The following is an 18,041-nucleotide window of genomic DNA, read 5'->3' as shown; positions in this document are numbered from 1 at the left end:
CCTGTGAAGGATGTGCCTCAACTTATGAACCAACAGCCCGAGAGGTAGAAACTGCTGAGCTTCCTATTCGACGCTAGCCTCCACCTGACACAGGAAAAGATGCAGCGGGAACTGGAACAGATGTTAAGTGGCTACCGGTTGGTCATCATCACTTATAAAGTTGGGGCAGGTGCCAGGAATAGCACCTATTGTATCATGCCCTATTTTACAGCCTCTGCCTGTCTGCCAACCTGTTCCAGGTTGAATACTCTGCCCTGTTTCTCTCTCCACAGATGCTGCCAGACTTGCTGAGAATTTCCAGTGCTTCTGTTTTAATTACACCCGATGCTGTGGTCTGTCTCAGTGAGTTTGCTAATTCAGGGCCAACTATGGGTAATTTGGTGCTGTGGGCCCATTCTCAAGAGGTACAGCGTTGTAGCTACCCAAACTCATTTTATGTGTGGCTACAGACAAGCAAAACGTTCATTCCAACAGTCTGACCTGATTTTGGCCCAAGTGAAGGGTCTCTTGATACTCAGGCCCAGATTTTCACCATGACAGAGAAACTCTCCATTGTGGCGAAAAGAATAGAGATGCCTGAAAATCATATGTCCCTCTTGCGAATATTTTTGTGAGGGAATGGGGGTGGGGCATGTTTCACACATGCACAGTTTATGGAGGCAGCTAACCATTTACATCTTCTGCCAACTCCACTGAAGTGGGATTTAGATAGGTCAGATGTATGAAACCCGATGTGTGCAGATTAAACCAGGTAAGAGCAGGTCTGAACTTGGTGGATTTGTTTGAATAGCCCTTGGGAATGGTAAGATACCGCTTTGAATCTGGTCCTGGTACTTCTTTGGAGTGGGAAAAGGTGCCCTTGGTGGAGGTCAAGTATTAAAATTAGGCATAGATGTGTGTAAAAAGTGCATAAACTCATTACTGTCAAGCTCATTGGAACTGTCAACAGAGTTATCAAACTGTCAGAAGGACCTATCATAGGGACTTGTCAAGTTACTTAAAAGTCTAGCCATTTAATTTTTTGAAGGAAACTATTTAAAAAATGATTGCTTGCTATTTCACTCTGTTGAGTTTCCATTACTGGATGACTGCTGCATGATTGATTTCACAAGTATTGACTATCATGGTAGGATGTCTTCTATTTCAGTTTGATTGCAAAATACAAGTGGTTATAGACTTGTTGATGTGGGACTTTGAATTCCAATGCTTTTTGTTATAAGGGATGATGCACTTAAATTAAATGTTTGCTGTCATAAGGCTTTATTTAATTGAAGAAATGCAAATGTACTAAATGTTTATTCATGAATTAGAGTGTTATTTTCAATTTACAGAAGTCTGCAATAGATGCTTAAAACTTTATCTTATAGAACTTTATTTTATCTCATCTCTGCATAAGTCCTGATCTACCAATAGTAGATACTAGATGCGTTGGCAAGGTAGGTGTAAGGACAAATGGTGGTGTGCGAGGGGAATGGGTTCGCAGGAATTGGTACTGAGTTGCCATAGAGGCTATAAAGGGCCATTGGGGGTTGGTACAGGGCATGAGGTTGCGCATATTAGTATGAGTGTGGCATGGGGAGTGTGTGGGGGGAGTTGAGGGGTGTAAGGGGCAAAAGTTGGAGAGAAGTTTTATGTTCTAATCTTTTTTTATCTTTGGACACAGGGGCCCTAAAGCAGGTCTTTCACCCAACACATCCGGCAGCCACCATACTTCGTCTGGGGTCGTCTCCCCATCTCCTATTCTAACCTGACCTCCCAGTGTCTGGGCAGCCTTTCATTAAGGGTCGAGGTCGGATTCACAGAGCCTGGAATTCTCCTGATTCTGTGCACCCAACCCCCAGGAGCAAAAACCTGGGCCTTAAAGTCTCGTTTGTCTTGATTTCACTTGACATAAGTGTACATTTTGGAAAGTTACTAAAATTTCTTCTGTCATTCATTTCTCCTCTTTCTTCTTTCTATTCCTTTATTTTCTTCTCTATTTTTCAGAATTTCATTGGTTCTGGTATCTATATGTATCTATATTTTAGTTTCTCTTGTCTCTTTCATTACTAAGACCATAAATGTGTATTACATTGTTAGAAAAGCTCATTCAGCATTTACCTAGACTCTAACTCCTGTTTCAGGATATCCAGCTTTTCGTCCTATTACCATGGCCTAACTTTTTCAGATGGCGGGGTCTCACTCCCAGCCATCTAAATGGTCGGTGGGGAGCACATCACCACCGACTCCAAGTGCCCTGCAACCAATTCATGCTTGAATGAGAATTAAGTGGCTGCAGGTGGGGCTTCTGCCCCTTATTTGGGAGGAAATTTTGCCTTAGAGAGCTGCTAGCTAATCTGATTGGCTGGCAGCTGTCTGGTCCTTGTAGTGACAGAGCTGCAGTGGACAGAAGGGGAAATGCTGGTGGACTTTGGATCCTAAGGGGGCGATCTTACTGTCTCATCATGCTGGTCGATTGGCGTGGTGAGCTAGTAAGATCGGGCGAGAGGTGAAAAACTTGCTTTGTGCCAGTTTGCCGATGGATGTCCTCACCAGGGAAGATCACGTATGGCTCCCACCAATGGGGACCAGATGTGATGGCCTTGCCGGTTGGACCAGAGCCATTGAAGCCCCCGGGGTGGTCGGGGGCAAAGCTGGTCAGTGTCCCAGTGGCCTAAAGGGAGGGTAGAGGCCTGTGGGAAGGGGCATTGCCTGAAGGGGCAGGCCCATGATGGGGAGACACGGGGGTGTATTCTGCATTGAGGATCAGCAGAGGCATCGATCAGCTGAGGGGGGGGGTTGGATTGGGGCCAGCGATCGTCTGGGTGGGGGAATTGGGACCAGTGATCGGCTGGGGGGGGGGGGGGGGGGGGGGGGCTGGCAATCACCCCGTGATCAATGGGTGATGTCTGGGGGTGGTGGTGGTGGGGGGGTGGGGGTGGGGGGAAATGATGGCTGGGCAGTAGGATTGTAGACAGTGTCAGATATCACATTTGTACACAATGCACTGGGAGATTAGGGGCGCATACGCAATAGCGCTCCGACAGCTCAGCAGCTGTCTTCCTGGTGTGAATAGGCTCCGCCCACTCTCCCCTACTGGCGCGAATCACATTTTGCCTCATTTTACTTTCTAAGTATCATACACTTGAGTGTGGGAGCTCAAAAAATGGGCGCGATTCTCTCCTGTTTTCAAGCTTGTTCGGCACTTAGAATCTTTTGGTAAGATCGCCCCCTATCTCTGGGAACCAGAGACCAAGGTAAGTTCAAGGGGTCCCAGGATAGGGAAGGCCTAAGGGGCCTGATCGGGGTCTGCGGTAGAGGGCGGGGGGAGAGGTCGGAGGCCATTGGGTCTTAAGGAGAGACTCCTGACTTCAAAAGAGTGGAGTTATCCCCACCCTTCTAGCGCAAGATGCTCTATTGATTTTCGGCCTTCTACCACACAAGTTCAATCCTCCTGCCAGCCTGAAAATTGAAGCTGGGAAGGAAACGTCTTCAATTGTGACAAGGGTGGGTTTTCCATCCAAGGCCTTGTCCACCCCAGTGTAAAATTGCTGCCTAGTTGGGGTGGGTGAGGGCCTAGAGGGAATCCTGTTCCTTCAATTTCACACCCCCGCATAAAAATTCATCGGTAGGGAAGTGTAAAGTTCTGGCCCACACCCTTATTAGATTTCAGATTCTCCAAATTATTTTCTCTTTCTAAATATATCTTTCACTTCTTACTTATTCCTGTCTCATCTTTCTGCTTCCGTTGTTTCTTAACTTACTTCCCTTTATTTCTTGCCATTTATGATGATACACTTCCAGGGAATTCTATACACACTCACCCTGGCCATTTAAAAAAATCATATTCATGAAGCTCAAAAAACAAGTTCTATTATGTATTACTAAGACATCTGCAGTAGCATTATTACTGTAAAATTAATATATTTATGGATGTGTAATTATTTTTCTAAATGGGGCCTCAACTATTTACCATTTATATAGACGATCTGGAGGAGGGGACTGAGTGTAGGGTAACAAAGTTTGCAGACGACACAAAGATAAGTGGAAAAGTGAATCGTGAGGAGGGCGTAGAAGGTCTGCAGAGAGATTTGGACAGGCTGAGTGAGTGGGCGAGGATCTGGCAGATGGAGTATAACGTTAACAAATGCGAGGTTATTCACTTTGGAAGAAATAATAGCAAATTGGATTATTATCTAAATGGAAAGAAATTACAACATGCTGCTATGCAGAGGTACCTGGGGATCCTTGTGCATGAGACGCAGAAACCCAGTCTGCAGGTGCAACAGGTGATCAAGAAGGCAAATGGGATGTTGGCCTATATCGCAAGGGGGATAGAATATAAAAGCAGAGACGTCTTGCTGCATTTGTACAGGACATTGGTGAGGCCGCAGCTGGAATACTGTGTGCAGTATTGGTCCCCTTATTTGTGGAAGGATATATTGGCCTTGGAGGGAGTGCAGAGAAGGTTCACCAGGTTGATACCAGAGATGAGGGGTGTTGATTATGAGGAGAGACTGAGCAGATTGGGTTTGTATTCGTTGGAATTTAGAAGGCTGAGGGGGGATCTTACAGAGACCTATAAGAGAATGAAGGGGCTGGATAGGGTAGAGATGGAGAGATTCTTTCCACTTAGAAAGGAAACTAGAACTAGAGGGCACAGCCTCAAAATAAAGGGGGGTCAGTTTAGGACAGAGTTGAGGAGGAACTTCTTCTCTCAGAGGGTGGTGAATCTCTGGAATTCTCTGCCCACTGAAGTGGTGGAGGCTACCTCGTTGAATATGTTTAAATCACGGATAGATGGATTCCTGATCGGTAAGGGAATTAGGGGTTGTAGGGATCAGGCGGGTAAGTGGAACTGATCCACTTCAGATCAGCCATGATCTTATTGAATGGCGGGGAAGGCTCGAGGGGCTAGATGGCCTACTCCTGCTCCTATTTCTTATGTTCTTATTGAATCATTATTTCTGTTCAATTTTCTGTTTTTGAATTTCTGTTCATTTTCTGTACTCTCTTCCAAATTCTCATTTATGTCAACAGCAAGTTATTATTCTAACTTGTTGGTTAGCTCAGTTGGCTGGAAAGCTGGTTTGTGATATAGAGTGATGCCAACAGCATTGGTTCAATTCTCATACAGGCTGAGGTTATTCATGAAGGCCTGCCTTCTCAACCGTTCCCCTTGCCTGTGGTGATCCTCAGGTTAAATCACCATCAGTCAGCTCTCTCCCTCAAAGGGGAAAACAGCCTATGGTGGCCTGCGACTATGGTGATTTTATCTATTGTTCTATTGCATTTTTGATATATTGAAATATCACACAATGCTGCAGTGGTAAAAGGCCAAAAAGGAATTGGGAAAGTTCTATGAAGTTACCAAAGACATAGATGGTGATTCTCCCATCCTGCTGTGCTGATTTATTTTTGTGCAGTGGGCTGGGAGAATCGCATGGGGGTTAATGCAAGGTGTTCCCGCTAACATTTCCCAGCGCCGGATTTCTGGCGCGGTCTGCTCCACGCCGGATATCGGTGGGGCTAGCATTTAAATAATACTTTAAATATGTGCGGGTTAGGTTGATTGGCCATGCTAAAATTGCCCCTTAGTGTCCTGAGATGCAAAGGTTAGAGGGATTAGTGGGTAAAATATGTAGGGATATGGGGGTAGGGCCTGGGTGGGATTGTGGTCGGTGCAGACTCGATGGGCCGAATGGCCTCTTTCTGTACTGTAGGGTTTCTATGATTTCTATGATCACTTAAATGCTATTAGTGGGCCTGGGACTGAATTCTCCGGGCCTGCTAGCCTCTCTCACCACACCAGAATGTTTCACTCCAGTGGGGTTTAGAGTAGCTCTCTACTTTCAGGGAACTGGCGGCCCAAACCCACTGGAGTGAAGGGGGGAAATTGGGGCCATCCCAGGGGTTAGGGGTTAGGGGTGGTGTCCCCTGGGCATGGGCATCCTAGCAGTGCCAGCCTGTGCCTCCTGGCACTGTCCCAAGGGACAATGTGCCCATGTCCAGGGGGCACCTTGGCACTGCCCACTGGGCATGTGGCAGTGTCAAGAGGGCAGGACATTTGTGGGCTGGGGCCGAAGGGGCAATCGGTAAGGGGGGGTCCACTCTGCCATTGGGATGGATAGGGACAGGACAGAGGCCAGCAATTGGAGTGGGCTGGGGATGGGGTCTGCCGGGAGGGTCTGCTTGCGGGGGGGTGTGCACTGCAGGGGGTTGGGGAGGGGCTGGAGATTGGGGCAGTCTGGGATGGGGGGGAGCTCGAGGCTCGCCCGGGAATGGTCAGGGGGTTGTGATCAGGCCATGGGGGGTAGCACTGCGGGGGTCCTGGGCTGGCCAGCGATCGAGCTAGCCAGCAAACAGAAGGCTGACAATTCAGAGTCACTGCGCATGCACAGAAGCCCGGAATTGGCAGCCTCTGGCGAGAATAGGCCCCGCTCCCCTGAGCTTTCAATGAGAATCATGATTGTGACCTCTGCATTGCACAGAGTGTGGGAGATTCTAGTGTGAACTCCCACTGAAAAAACAGTGAGAATTACTCCAGTTTTCCGGCGAATTCAGTATTTACGAATTTTTGGGGGGAGAATTCCACCCATAATTAAATATACAGGTTTTAAAAGTGGGAAGTGATGTTCAAAGAGATTTAGGGAAGGAATTCCATAACACAGTTCTGTGTTAAGTATCACTTTCTTATGAGAATAGTATCTGTTCCCAGTTGGCATAAGTCCTGCTGAGGCCTGCTGTGAACATAACGGGTATAATTCCTAGGAAACTGATATCTCTTTCAGTCATCACTCCTTGAGTGATCATGAAATGTGGCCAATCACCCATCGATCCCTCCCCACATAGAGTTCCTAACCCTCCCATTTTCGATAGGATTCTACCAGAATGGGTGATTAGCCTTCAATAATTGCTGACTCAGGAGAAACAGTCCTTGCAACTTACACATATAGAGTAACCTGACTTGCAAACAAACCCTGCTAGTCATCTTGCTATTGAGATGTCAACATTCCTTACCAGTTGTGAGCCTAATGTATCAAAAGTCAATGAAGATTGCCTGGGGATTTTGAGCCCTGAGCGATTAACTGGAGAAAGGGAGAGTGTGTGTGGGGTGTGGGGCTGAGGCGGGGGTGGGGTGGTAGGTGGGTGGGTACGTAGACAGACAAACAGACCGACAGACAGATGGACAGACAGACAGACAGATAGACAAAATTGGAGATGTGAATTCATATGAACCTATGATGTGTGTTTCTGTGCAATATGTTTTATTACAGGGCTCAGGAAGCTCTGGTACTTCTGTCTGAGGACTGAGCCTCACCTCTGAGGCTGCAGGTCAAGGGTAGGATGTGGAAGTCAACAACATGTATGCAAATTGAAAATATTTGGTTTATTATTCATGTAACTTGTTGTCTATTGTGGGAAAATATCAGATGTTCAAACGTCATACGATTCACTGACATGTCAAATGTCACTTGGTCAAATCTGCAGGGATACATTAAAGTAGAGTTGGCAGCTCTCATCCCCACTCAAATTTAAAGAGGCAGTGCAAGTGAGGTGGAATCTCGATAGAAAAACATGTTGGGTGGAGTTTAATCCAGGCCGCTGGGGACTTGTCCACTGTCTGAAGACCTGGTGACAGCCCCATGACACTTCCTTTAGGGAAGGCTAATCAGAGGCCAGCAGCTCCCCATTATTGTTGGTGCCCCAGGGAGCAGTGGCTGCTGCCGGCAATACGCCCTGCAGCTAGATCCAGGATTCGTGAGGGTCCCAGGCCACAGGTGAGTGAGGCAGGGTGGAAGTTACAGGGATGGGGTTGCAGGATGTCGGGGGGAGGGGAAGGGGGAGGATGTGAGGGGGAGGGGTGGAGGGAGGGTGTGTGGGGGGGGGGGAGGGTGTGGGGGCAGAGCAGTTGAAAGGGCAGGGGGTGGCTCTGTGAGCCCCCTTTCCAATGCTACATCCCTAGATCAGCCACTGAGTGCCTGACAATGAGGGACACCTCCCCCACCCACTCCCAGAAACCCACAGCAAATAAAATAATGTTTGCTTTTTGAGCTGTCCACTTGGTGACTGCCCCACCCGCTACTGACTGAAGAATACCAGTGGAGGCGGAAAGAGGCCTTTAAATGTGCATTCATGGAATCTATCAGGACTGAGGTGGGAAGGGGGCGGGGGTGTCCTCCAGGCACCCTCCCAGCAAATTAAATGTCTTCCTACCTCCAAACATGTCTTGAGGGAGGGCACTGAATTCCACCCAACATGTTTCTAAACTGAATAATCTGGCATCATTTAAGTATATTTCTTACATTCTGCCCTCTCTAACCCCAGGAATTTCAATTGCTTCATGTTCTTTGATACTGAATCTGTTGCTCCTGCATCTGGAATTCAGAGGGAGAGATAGATCATTTACCAGCAAACTCTCTGTGAAAAATTGTCTTATTGGAAGGATCATTGCTCCTTTTTCTGTAGTTTTGATTCCTTATCTTTATATTATGGTTTACTTTATTTCTTCCACTTGTTTTTCTTTCTATAGTTCCTGCCATTATCTTCCTCTCCTTATCTCTCTTTTTATTTCTCTAATACTTTGTATGTATTAGTCTTACATTTTTGCTTCAATTTTGCTAATTTCTTCACATTTATTTCAACTTTCTTCTGTTACTACTTTTTAATTCACTTTTCTTTCTTTTCTGTTGCACTTTTTTTTCTTACTTTTGACTTTCTATAAGACTCTTGGTCTGCTAGTTTCTTGGAAGAAAATGTGATTTGTGATACTAGGGTCATTTTTGTCACTTTATCAATGTTTTAAAGATAAACAGTCAGCCTAGTTTCTTCCTTGAATGTTTGCTTAAACTGCTGATGTTGTTCCCTTCCCTACACCTGCACACATAGCACCAAGTCTTCAGCACAGACATGTTTATCACAGTACTTTGTGAATCAATTAGCACTGTACTGTAAATAGAAGAAGCATGTTGGGAACTGCAGCCTGGCACTAATAGAAACTCCAAAGATTGGAGCTATTGCTGAAAAGAAATGAAATTCCAGAAGAGGACTCTTATGTAAAAGAGGGCAGAGCTCAGTCCCTGTCTGGCATTGTCATTGAACCTGCCTGAAAACCTATGTATGGACTGTTAGCAGGATTTTTCAGCTCGAGGCAGATACCTTCAGCTTGACAACACTGCCACATCTTTTTCTTAACTTTATTTGAATTACATTCCAAACAGGTGATACGTTAAAACCTTTGGATATCCTTTTAATGTGTAATTTACTGACCTATAATACACTCTATGACATTACAAATTGGCAATAATTACCCTTAAACTGAGTAATAGAAGACTTAACAATTTGAACATGGTCATCTTATATTTTTTTGTGCTTTGAATTTCATTTCTTTGACCCAAGGTCCCCCAATTTGTGCTTGAGAGGACAGAGAATCAAATTGCTCATTTTTCTCTGCCCATGATGCTCTGTGAGCATTTGGACAGATAGAAGGAGCTGTGGATAGGGGTCAGTCACCTATCATTGTGCCTTCTTGTGCCTACTAGTTGGGTTGCACAAGGATATTATTCAGCTGAGATTATGGGCTAGATTTTCATGGAGTCAGAGGACTCGATGATAGGAGTGAAAATGTGGCCAGGACTGAACTCTGGGATTTTTGATTCCATTCTCAGAATTTCTGATTTTCAGGAGAGCTTTTTAAGGGTGAGGGTTGGATTGGTTGCCAACCTGCATTTGGGTACTCCCAACCTGGCCGGCTCCATTATGGGGATAGGCATGTCTAGTCCTCCACAATTTTCATAGAGTCGGGCCAACCTTCAACGAGGAATACATAATGAGGCTTGGCTAACAGCCCATAAATCCATTAGACTGTTAAAACAGCTGGACCCCAGGGAAAACATTGCTTAATAGCTCTGGCTCTGATTTCTTCTGTCAAGTGTACAATGTTTATTTCACAACTTAAAGAGGGTTCAAGTGCTTGCAGTTTGTCCAAATGATACTTTAAAGGATCTGGATGATTGACACTTTTATCAGTCTGTAGTAAAAAGGTCTTTCTTTTTAGAAAGTGGAAAGTTATCAATGAATGACTTTAAAAAGCGTCACTATGGGGTTCATTGGTTCTATAATGTGTAGTGAGTGAATGTGCATGGAAGTGCCATAGCTTGGCATGGAGGGCATGAGGAGGTGGATGTGGTCATATCTTAGCATGGGAGCATGAGGGAACACGGGAGTGTGTGAGGGCATACCTTTGCATGGGGTATGAGGAGGCATGAGGGTGGGTGAGTGGCAGCAGGTGATATGGAGAGAATATGGGAGTTGAGGGTGTATGAGGGGAGAGGGCTAGAGCACCTTACACCTTTCATTATAACCACATAGCCAAGGCAGACATTTTAAACAGCCCACCTCGGCACTGGCATCCTGCAGTTGCCTCTGAACCTTTTCCTGAGTTGTGCTGGTCCAACTGCAGCCCACATCTACCCTTTTGGAATGAAAACCCTGTCTTTTCTGGCACTTTCTCCCAAGCTAGGTGGACTGAGCCAGGAATGTTCCCAATTCCTGCTATCCGACTTGTGGATGAAAATTCTGCCCTGTATCATACATCACTAGTTGGGTATATGTGATGCCAAAAAAAGCCATTTTGGTAGGAGTTCAGCAGTAATGACTCATTACAGAGAGTAACATGCATTTGATAAAAATGGCAAACGAGATGGTATCATATCAATTTTATTATTTCAACCCATTCTTACCCAGCTGGATCTAAATTATTTGGCCAACAGTCTGACAGTGCCTGGATTTACTTCTAAATAAAATGATTAAATAAAACAGCTAAAACATTTGTCTTCTGTTTTGCTGGATCTAAAAACTGAGAAGCTTCCACGCGATTAGTATCTAAATATAAAGTCCAAAACCTTAAGGTGAAATTCTAGGTTCCAGAATTATTAAAGTAAGCCCATAATGCAAATACTTTCCTACATGGTCTGACAATGTAATTTTGTAGTCATTCCTACACCAGAAAGGACTAATACAAATTGAGCACATTTTTCTCAGATAATTTGCATGTATCTAGCAGCTACTTTCTCAGTGTTGCTACCAATACAAATCAATAACTGACTAGATATCTAAAAGTGGTTGCTGATAGCCTATTTCTCTCCTTTTTTTGGTGCAGTTTACTAAAAAAATTCTTTTTTTAGTTAGATCTTAAGCAGTTGCTTTGTTGTTCCAGCCAGTGTGCTTTAAAAGAGTGGCTGTCAGATAGCAATTGCTTATCATATCAAAGTATGAAATATTGAAGTTTGCTGCAATATTTGATAATTACATTAACTTTGTATAAAAAATCTTAGTCATATTTCAATGCAGCCTATTAAAGGATAAATTCAGCAGCATTGAATAAAACTGATCTTATTTGATGTTTGAACACATGATTCATTTTTTAAAAAATGGTATCCCATTGACAATTTCTCTGAAAAACTGAACTAAATTTGATTTTATCCCCGCTAAAATTATGTACATTGAAATATGGCGTTACGAATTTGCTTTGTGCTCATAGAATTAACAATGCTGGTGATGGGAAAATTAATTTCCTCCAATCTCATATTGTGGCAGTCTATGCTACTTCTAGGTCATGTACAGAATGGTGTGGGTATAGGTCAATTCTCAGTCGACACTGTGGAAAAGCTGGCATTGGTAACTACACATATTCCATAAAGAGGCTGTATATAATTTATACAGCAAATGCACACTTTATGCAACTGCTATATCTATCAGAGATACTGAAGAAATGCATACTAGTTCTCCCCATCCACAATGTACCATGTCCTGCTCTCAAATAGAAGGTTTTCTGCTTTGGTGACCAAATATAATGCTATTTTACAGCATCCATGTACAGGAGTTAAGAGACTGATCAAGACATTGGCCATAGGGCACAGCTGAGAAGAAATTTTCAGCTTTTAATCCAGTGAGTACTAAAGGCACCTTCACATTCCATATAACTAATTACTCTGGTGAGTCATTATTTTTGTATTTTTAAATTCACCAAAAAAATACAGAGAAAATTCATTTCAGCGTAATTAATAAGTATTTTTGAAAATTAATAATTGTGGCCAGTTGGCTTCTGATATATTGACCATTCAACAGTATTACTGTATTTGATTTGTGTGGTACTGGCATTTGGTGCTCTGCCTTGAATGCAATTTCTTCCTGTCACCAAGTCTGCAATGATCAGCTACGGGGAATCAAGAGGAACCCACTTCAACAAATGTAAACAGATTCCAATATTGGTGATTGGACAGAGAAAATGTTAGGAGCTGCATTCCCTACTTTTGAAAATCACTGAAAGATGATATACTAATATTTCACTGCCACATCTATTTGATTGTAAAACTGCTCAATTTAGGTCTCACCAAAATAATTTGCTATATGGTAGTTTCATCTATTGTGTAGCCTACATTCCAACGTCACAGAAAAACCTTGTGTCGTAAGTTATGACCACTATCTTACTGCATATCCTCAACTAGTGACTTGAACACTATAAGACGGTGTTACTTGGGCTTTTCAAAAAGTATAATTTTTCTCTAATTTTCTAAAATCTCTTGTGCCTCATTCTAAATGTTGCACCGATAGTAAATGATACACATTATACAGGAAATTGTGTTCCCTCACATTTTCCTTGAAGTCATTTCTTTCCAGCATTATCATGAACTGAGCCAATAATGAGGCAATTGTAGTGTTCTGCAATCTTTAGTTTGGTTAAGAAAGAGTCTGAAAGATATTGTTTTGAACCCCTGAGCCAAAGCCCACAACAGTCCACATTCATTAGGATTCCAATAATGAATGCCACCGACAAACTTGCTGTCCCTTTGATTCCTTCATTTCAGTCCAATGATTCAGCTCTTCCTCACCTGAGCTGTTGAGGCCTAGCGAAATCCAGCCAATCATTTCTTTGCGTTTCATGCTCCGTTTGTTATACACAGATAGTATGAGAGTCACATCGGAAAGCTGAAACAGTGCTACCTGAAAAATGAATGTTTCTTTGTACACGGGATTTGGTTGGCCTCGGCGGATGGACGTCTTACATTTGGACATCTCCTGACCCATAGAATTCAGCAATGTTAACTTGACATATGTGTCTGGAAAAACAATTCAGTTTAACAGAGGCATCAGAGGCAAGAAGACACTTCTATCATCACTATACTGTTACCAATATCAAACATTTAGCAAGCTTCGACTAGCCACAACACTTCGTAAGCGTACTAGTCAATCTCCATTACGGAGTGTACAATACATAGAAGAAATGAAAAGGTATGCCTAAAAGACAGCAGAGGTGATGAAAATGAATCAAGAACAAGGGGCAACAGGGAGCACAGAAATGCCATCAAAACAATTTGGCATGGGATGGACATTAAGTATAGCAACAGCTGGAATAACAATCTCTCCATTTTTTTTGTTTAATTTCTGAACTAATTAATATTTATGAGAAAATAAATTTATTAGGTGAAAATAACTGAACCGGTTTGAAAAACATCATCAACTTGAATCTCGTGAATCTGAATGTCAGGTATAACCATTTTTTGGAATAAATTTGTTTACTTTTTTCCCCAATTTTATACCGACCTGGGTGAGGGTTGACAGTGTTGAGAATCATTAAAATATCCCTTTTGTTGAAAGTATTATATCATCAGGCATCCACAGGCTATAGCGTAGGCTCCATTCAGTGTACAACTCTCCTATCCTGCCACAACAATATATATCAATCCCAACTTCAGAACACTGCAATATTTTCATTTATGATGGGCTTGCTGACTGAGATTACCAATACTGTTCCAATCAGTCTTCATTTTCAGATAGAATTTTTGCTGTGGTCTCTTACCTATTGAAACTGCTAAGTTGACTTCACATAGAGCTGTTAATGGTAATCAATCTATCCTGGATTTAAAAAACAGGTCCCAGAATTGTAAAAATGGTATGCTAACGTAACATGTATAATAGAGCCATCTTTACTTAAAAAAAGAAAATCTATTTTGTCTTTCATACTCAAGCATAGTATTACATTGAAATTACTAAGCAGAAAAGTCATTCAGTTCAATCAGTCTGTGTTGATGTGTATCTCCTTGACCTTGCTCTGTTCTCATATCTCTTTCGCCCTCTTTCAGAGTCACCAATTTATTCTTAAATGTCAAATGCTGTCGCCTATTACACGCCAGAAAAATGGTCAACTAGAAGAGGAAAGTCTACTGGCCACCTTGGATAACAATTTGCATGCATGATTCAACTTTCAAACAGGTCATTAAATAGGCACGTAGCACTCCCATTCCATTCAAATTGGTGGAATGTTGATCAAATATGCAAATAGGGGTTCAGTTACACAAGGCACCAAGGTGTCTTAGAGGTGGAACTGCTAAAGACCACTCAGGATATTTTTTAGAAAGATTTTTATGAGGTTCCACTCACTATAGGCCCACCGTCAGCATTCCTTCAGGATCCACAGCCCCAAAATAGGCCCTATTTTCTGGCTGGATTCGTGGAAAAGGTTGGCTGATTTTATGTCACCTGAAACTGATGAGCTGCAGTGTAGTATCTGTTTGGTGACTCCAGCAATATTTAAATAAAGCCTGAACCCAAAAAATGGCTTGCACCTCTTGATTATGACCTTGAGTGCTGGAGGTGCACTGCTGACTTTGCGCTTATTTTTTGCCAAAACTGAAAACCTGCTCTGATCACTAATTTGGATAGTGCATTCCATAGCCTTACAACCATTTGTGTAAAAAGATTTCCCCTGCCCTCTAATTTCATCTTTTATCTACGTCCTCTCATTTTAAATTTCAGTCTGCTTCTATTTACATTGGCCCCCACCTCTTTATAATTTTAAATAGCTCTTCAACTGTACTTTTTAGAAGATAAATAATAATTGAACTAAATAATAGCTTCCTAGTGTCAAAATATTAATATTACTGTGATATCTTCATTGCAAATCGAGAAAGTTAGAACAATATTATCCATGGAAAATGTATTTTTGTTTGCCTGATTTTTTGGAGTTATATTATCTCTACTTGAATTGATTTTCAGAATGGGAGCAGTGTTAATTTGGTATAGCCACAGGTCAGTAGGAAATTGTCACTTCCTTTGCTTGGAGTTTGCGATGAATGTAGTTCTCTTACTTTTACCTGCAATTTCTTAATTTTTGTACCATTTCCCACAATAAAGCACAGAGTTAATTATGAGGTGAATTTGATTTCTGCTGATTTCAGTGCTATGTTGGTACAATTGTTAATGTTGAGGGACAATTTTAACTGAACTCTGCTGTCAGCAAGACAACAGAAAGTTGGGGGAGGGAAGTGGGCAGGTGGGGGCCAAAAGTGAAACTTCAACTGATCCTGTGTGTTTTCTGCCTGACAAACTGTGTTAAAATTATCCCTTGGGGTCATTTTTTGGGGTGATTCATCCAGATTATCTGGTAGTTTTGTTTAGAGTTCCAAGTTTTATATTTTGTAATCTTTCATTTTTAAAAGTAAATTGTCAATAATATTTACCATGCATGATTCAAGGCATAAAACTCCAACAAAACAGTTCACATCATTTCTATGAAATCTTGATCTAGGCCCGGATTTTGTGGTCAGTGGTGAAGTGACGCCACTTAATGCTGATCTGGAAGAAAGCTACCCACCAAGATCCAGCGTGGATATCCCCTTGACTGACATTAGTATGGCTCTGGCACCAATTCAAGGGGACCTCCAGGCATCCAGCAAAAGTGATGTCATCAAGCAGGGTAAGCAGCCAATCACATCGAAGTATTCTCACAGACAGCAAACCAGGAAGTCAAATGCACTGATCATCCTTCACTTTTAATTAAATTTTATAGAGTAAAATAAATGATTGAAAATTACACATGGGATTAAGGTAGAACTGGAAATATCATTAAAAACTTTAAATATATATATTTTAAAATATGTGGAACTTTTTAATCATAATGGTGAAATTTGACATTCCACAAATGTAAAATGAGCTTTCCGGGGCGAGAGAGGTTTTCAGCAGTATTATGACTATAGTGCACTATTTTTAAAAAGTTACACCTCAGGATGTACCATTTTCAAGATTTTTTTTTACAGTGAAACTATTAGTATAAAAGGGCAAGTTCTCCTCAGTTCAGTGATTTCTAATTGATTGCAGTCTGGGGGACTTCAAGAGCGCATCCTATGAAAAAGCAGAGTATCACTGACGGCAAATTCTGGATTTCTGTGTTCAACTGTGCACATGCAGACTCCAGAAGCTGCTGTCAGTTTCAGAGGAATAATGAGGGTGAACACTGACAGTTTTGCCATCATTATGACCCCAAAATCCGGGCCTGTACTTACGTGGAAGGTCTAAATCTAAGCATGAGTCATTGCTGGTCCTGAATTTCCAAAATATTAATTAGGACCTAACAACTGTCAAACATCACCCACAGTGAGCAGTATATTTCACAAATAGTATTGAATGTATAAATATTGTATTGAATGTTTCAGTTTTGCTTTAGTACTATTAACTAGTTAAATAAATGATTTATTGATTAATAAGTAATAAAAGGTGTTTACAACTATGTTTATCTTGAATTTTATAAAAATCTCAATCAAATCTTTTGGCAAAGCAAATATATATATTTATTAGGATTCAACAGCACCTTTGTTTTAATTCAAAAACACTACACTTATAATATCCTTATACTATTTACAGTAATGATGGATATAATAATATGCCTAATCTGAATGATCTTTCCCACAGCTTTTTTTTGCTTAAGGAGAGATGGTTAGTTCCAGCAGTATAGTTTATCCTGATCACAGGAAATAACATTAGTTAAAAGTCTCTTAATAAGCCAGCACAAATGGTGGACAGCTTCACTGCTGGCAGGTTTCTTTCACATGAAAGAGACAAGAGCCACTAATAGCGTTCCTGTACTGCAACTCACCTCGGATTATATAAACCTGCCCACCTATCAAGTGTTTTAGACAACAGAACAGTCCATCTGACAACAGGGGGTGGAAAGCAGTAAAAGAAATAATGGCCAGATGTCAATAGTTGGGTGAGAAAGGGTCATAGGTCAAAAGTTAAAACGAGGAACACTGTTTACTACAGTGGTAAAAGTACAAGAGATTTAACAGTTTAGTAACAAGAAAGGGTTCAACAGAGAGGATTATTAGTTTTCTGATATTGTGACTCAATTTCTCATTATCTTGTATACTTACAATTTTTTGGAAATCAAGTTACTTCGCAATATCAGTAAATTACTATTGATTTCCTCTTCATAAATGAGAAAGTCAAAGGTCCTTGTTTCCCTTGTACTGCACAGTGACATTGCATTGCCCATTTTATTGACTACCAAGTCTGGAACTGATTTGTTTTGCCACTAAGTCAACTAAGTTTGTGAATTGCAAGACAACAATTATCAAACTAAAACATTAGCTTATCTATGAATATGTAGGATGGACCCTCAAATGTCACTTGAAGTAGGTTAACAAGTCCTTTTGAGATATGTACATTTTCAGAATTAGCTTCTTGTCAAGTGCAGTTCGTTTCCACACAAGGTAATTGTGCAACAATTACAAATCTTGATGGTACAAGCATTGGGAAAAGTTTTAATTTTTTAACCTCTGGTCATGTAGTAGAGAGTTACGCAATCAATCCAACAAAATAAGTTTTAAAAAGCGTTACTTCAGATACAAAACTGAGAAAAATGTTGCAGGAGAGAATTATAATCAAATTTAACAGTTAAATATGCAATTGTAGACAATACTGGCAATTTTAATAAGAAAATTGTTAACTTCCACCGCTTTTAACATGGTAATTGTATTTATATAATAAAATAGTAAAACACTGTTACCTACAGTCTAATGTATACAACTTCAGTTTTATGAACTTCCTGTGGTTTTACCTCTGAATGTCAGTATAACATGTGAAATTGTTGTTTCCCGTCAAAGACAAACATTTCAAAACATCTGTTGATTTTCCAAAACTCTTAACAAAAAATTGCCTGTGAGGTTACTTCCAGAATTATTGCAGAAAAATCCAATTTTATGCAAAAATGGCAATTTTGTAGA

At 41.6% G+C, this 18,041-nt stretch overlaps 1 protein-coding gene across 1 annotated transcript in view; it reads right to left on the bottom strand.

Moving 5' to 3' along the window:
• Window positions 1-10,683: 10,683 nt before the first annotated feature.
• The window catches only part of LOC144504451 (synaptotagmin-14-like), a 184,793-nt gene continuing 177,435 nt past the window's right edge, over window positions 10,684-18,041 (bottom strand). Inside the window, exon 8 of the mRNA XM_078229730.1 lies at window positions 10,684-13,100. Coding sequence (XP_078085856.1) covers window positions 12,787-13,100 — 314 coding nt within the window. The 3' untranslated portion in view covers window positions 10,684-12,786. The remainder of the gene's footprint in view (window positions 13,101-18,041) is intronic.

The sequence above is a fragment of the Mustelus asterias genome, chromosome 15, assembly GCF_964213995.1.
Source record: "Mustelus asterias chromosome 15, sMusAst1.hap1.1, whole genome shotgun sequence".
Lineage (NCBI taxonomy): Eukaryota > Metazoa > Chordata > Chondrichthyes > Carcharhiniformes > Triakidae > Mustelus > Mustelus asterias.
This window is presented reverse-complemented; position numbering and strand designations above follow the sequence as displayed.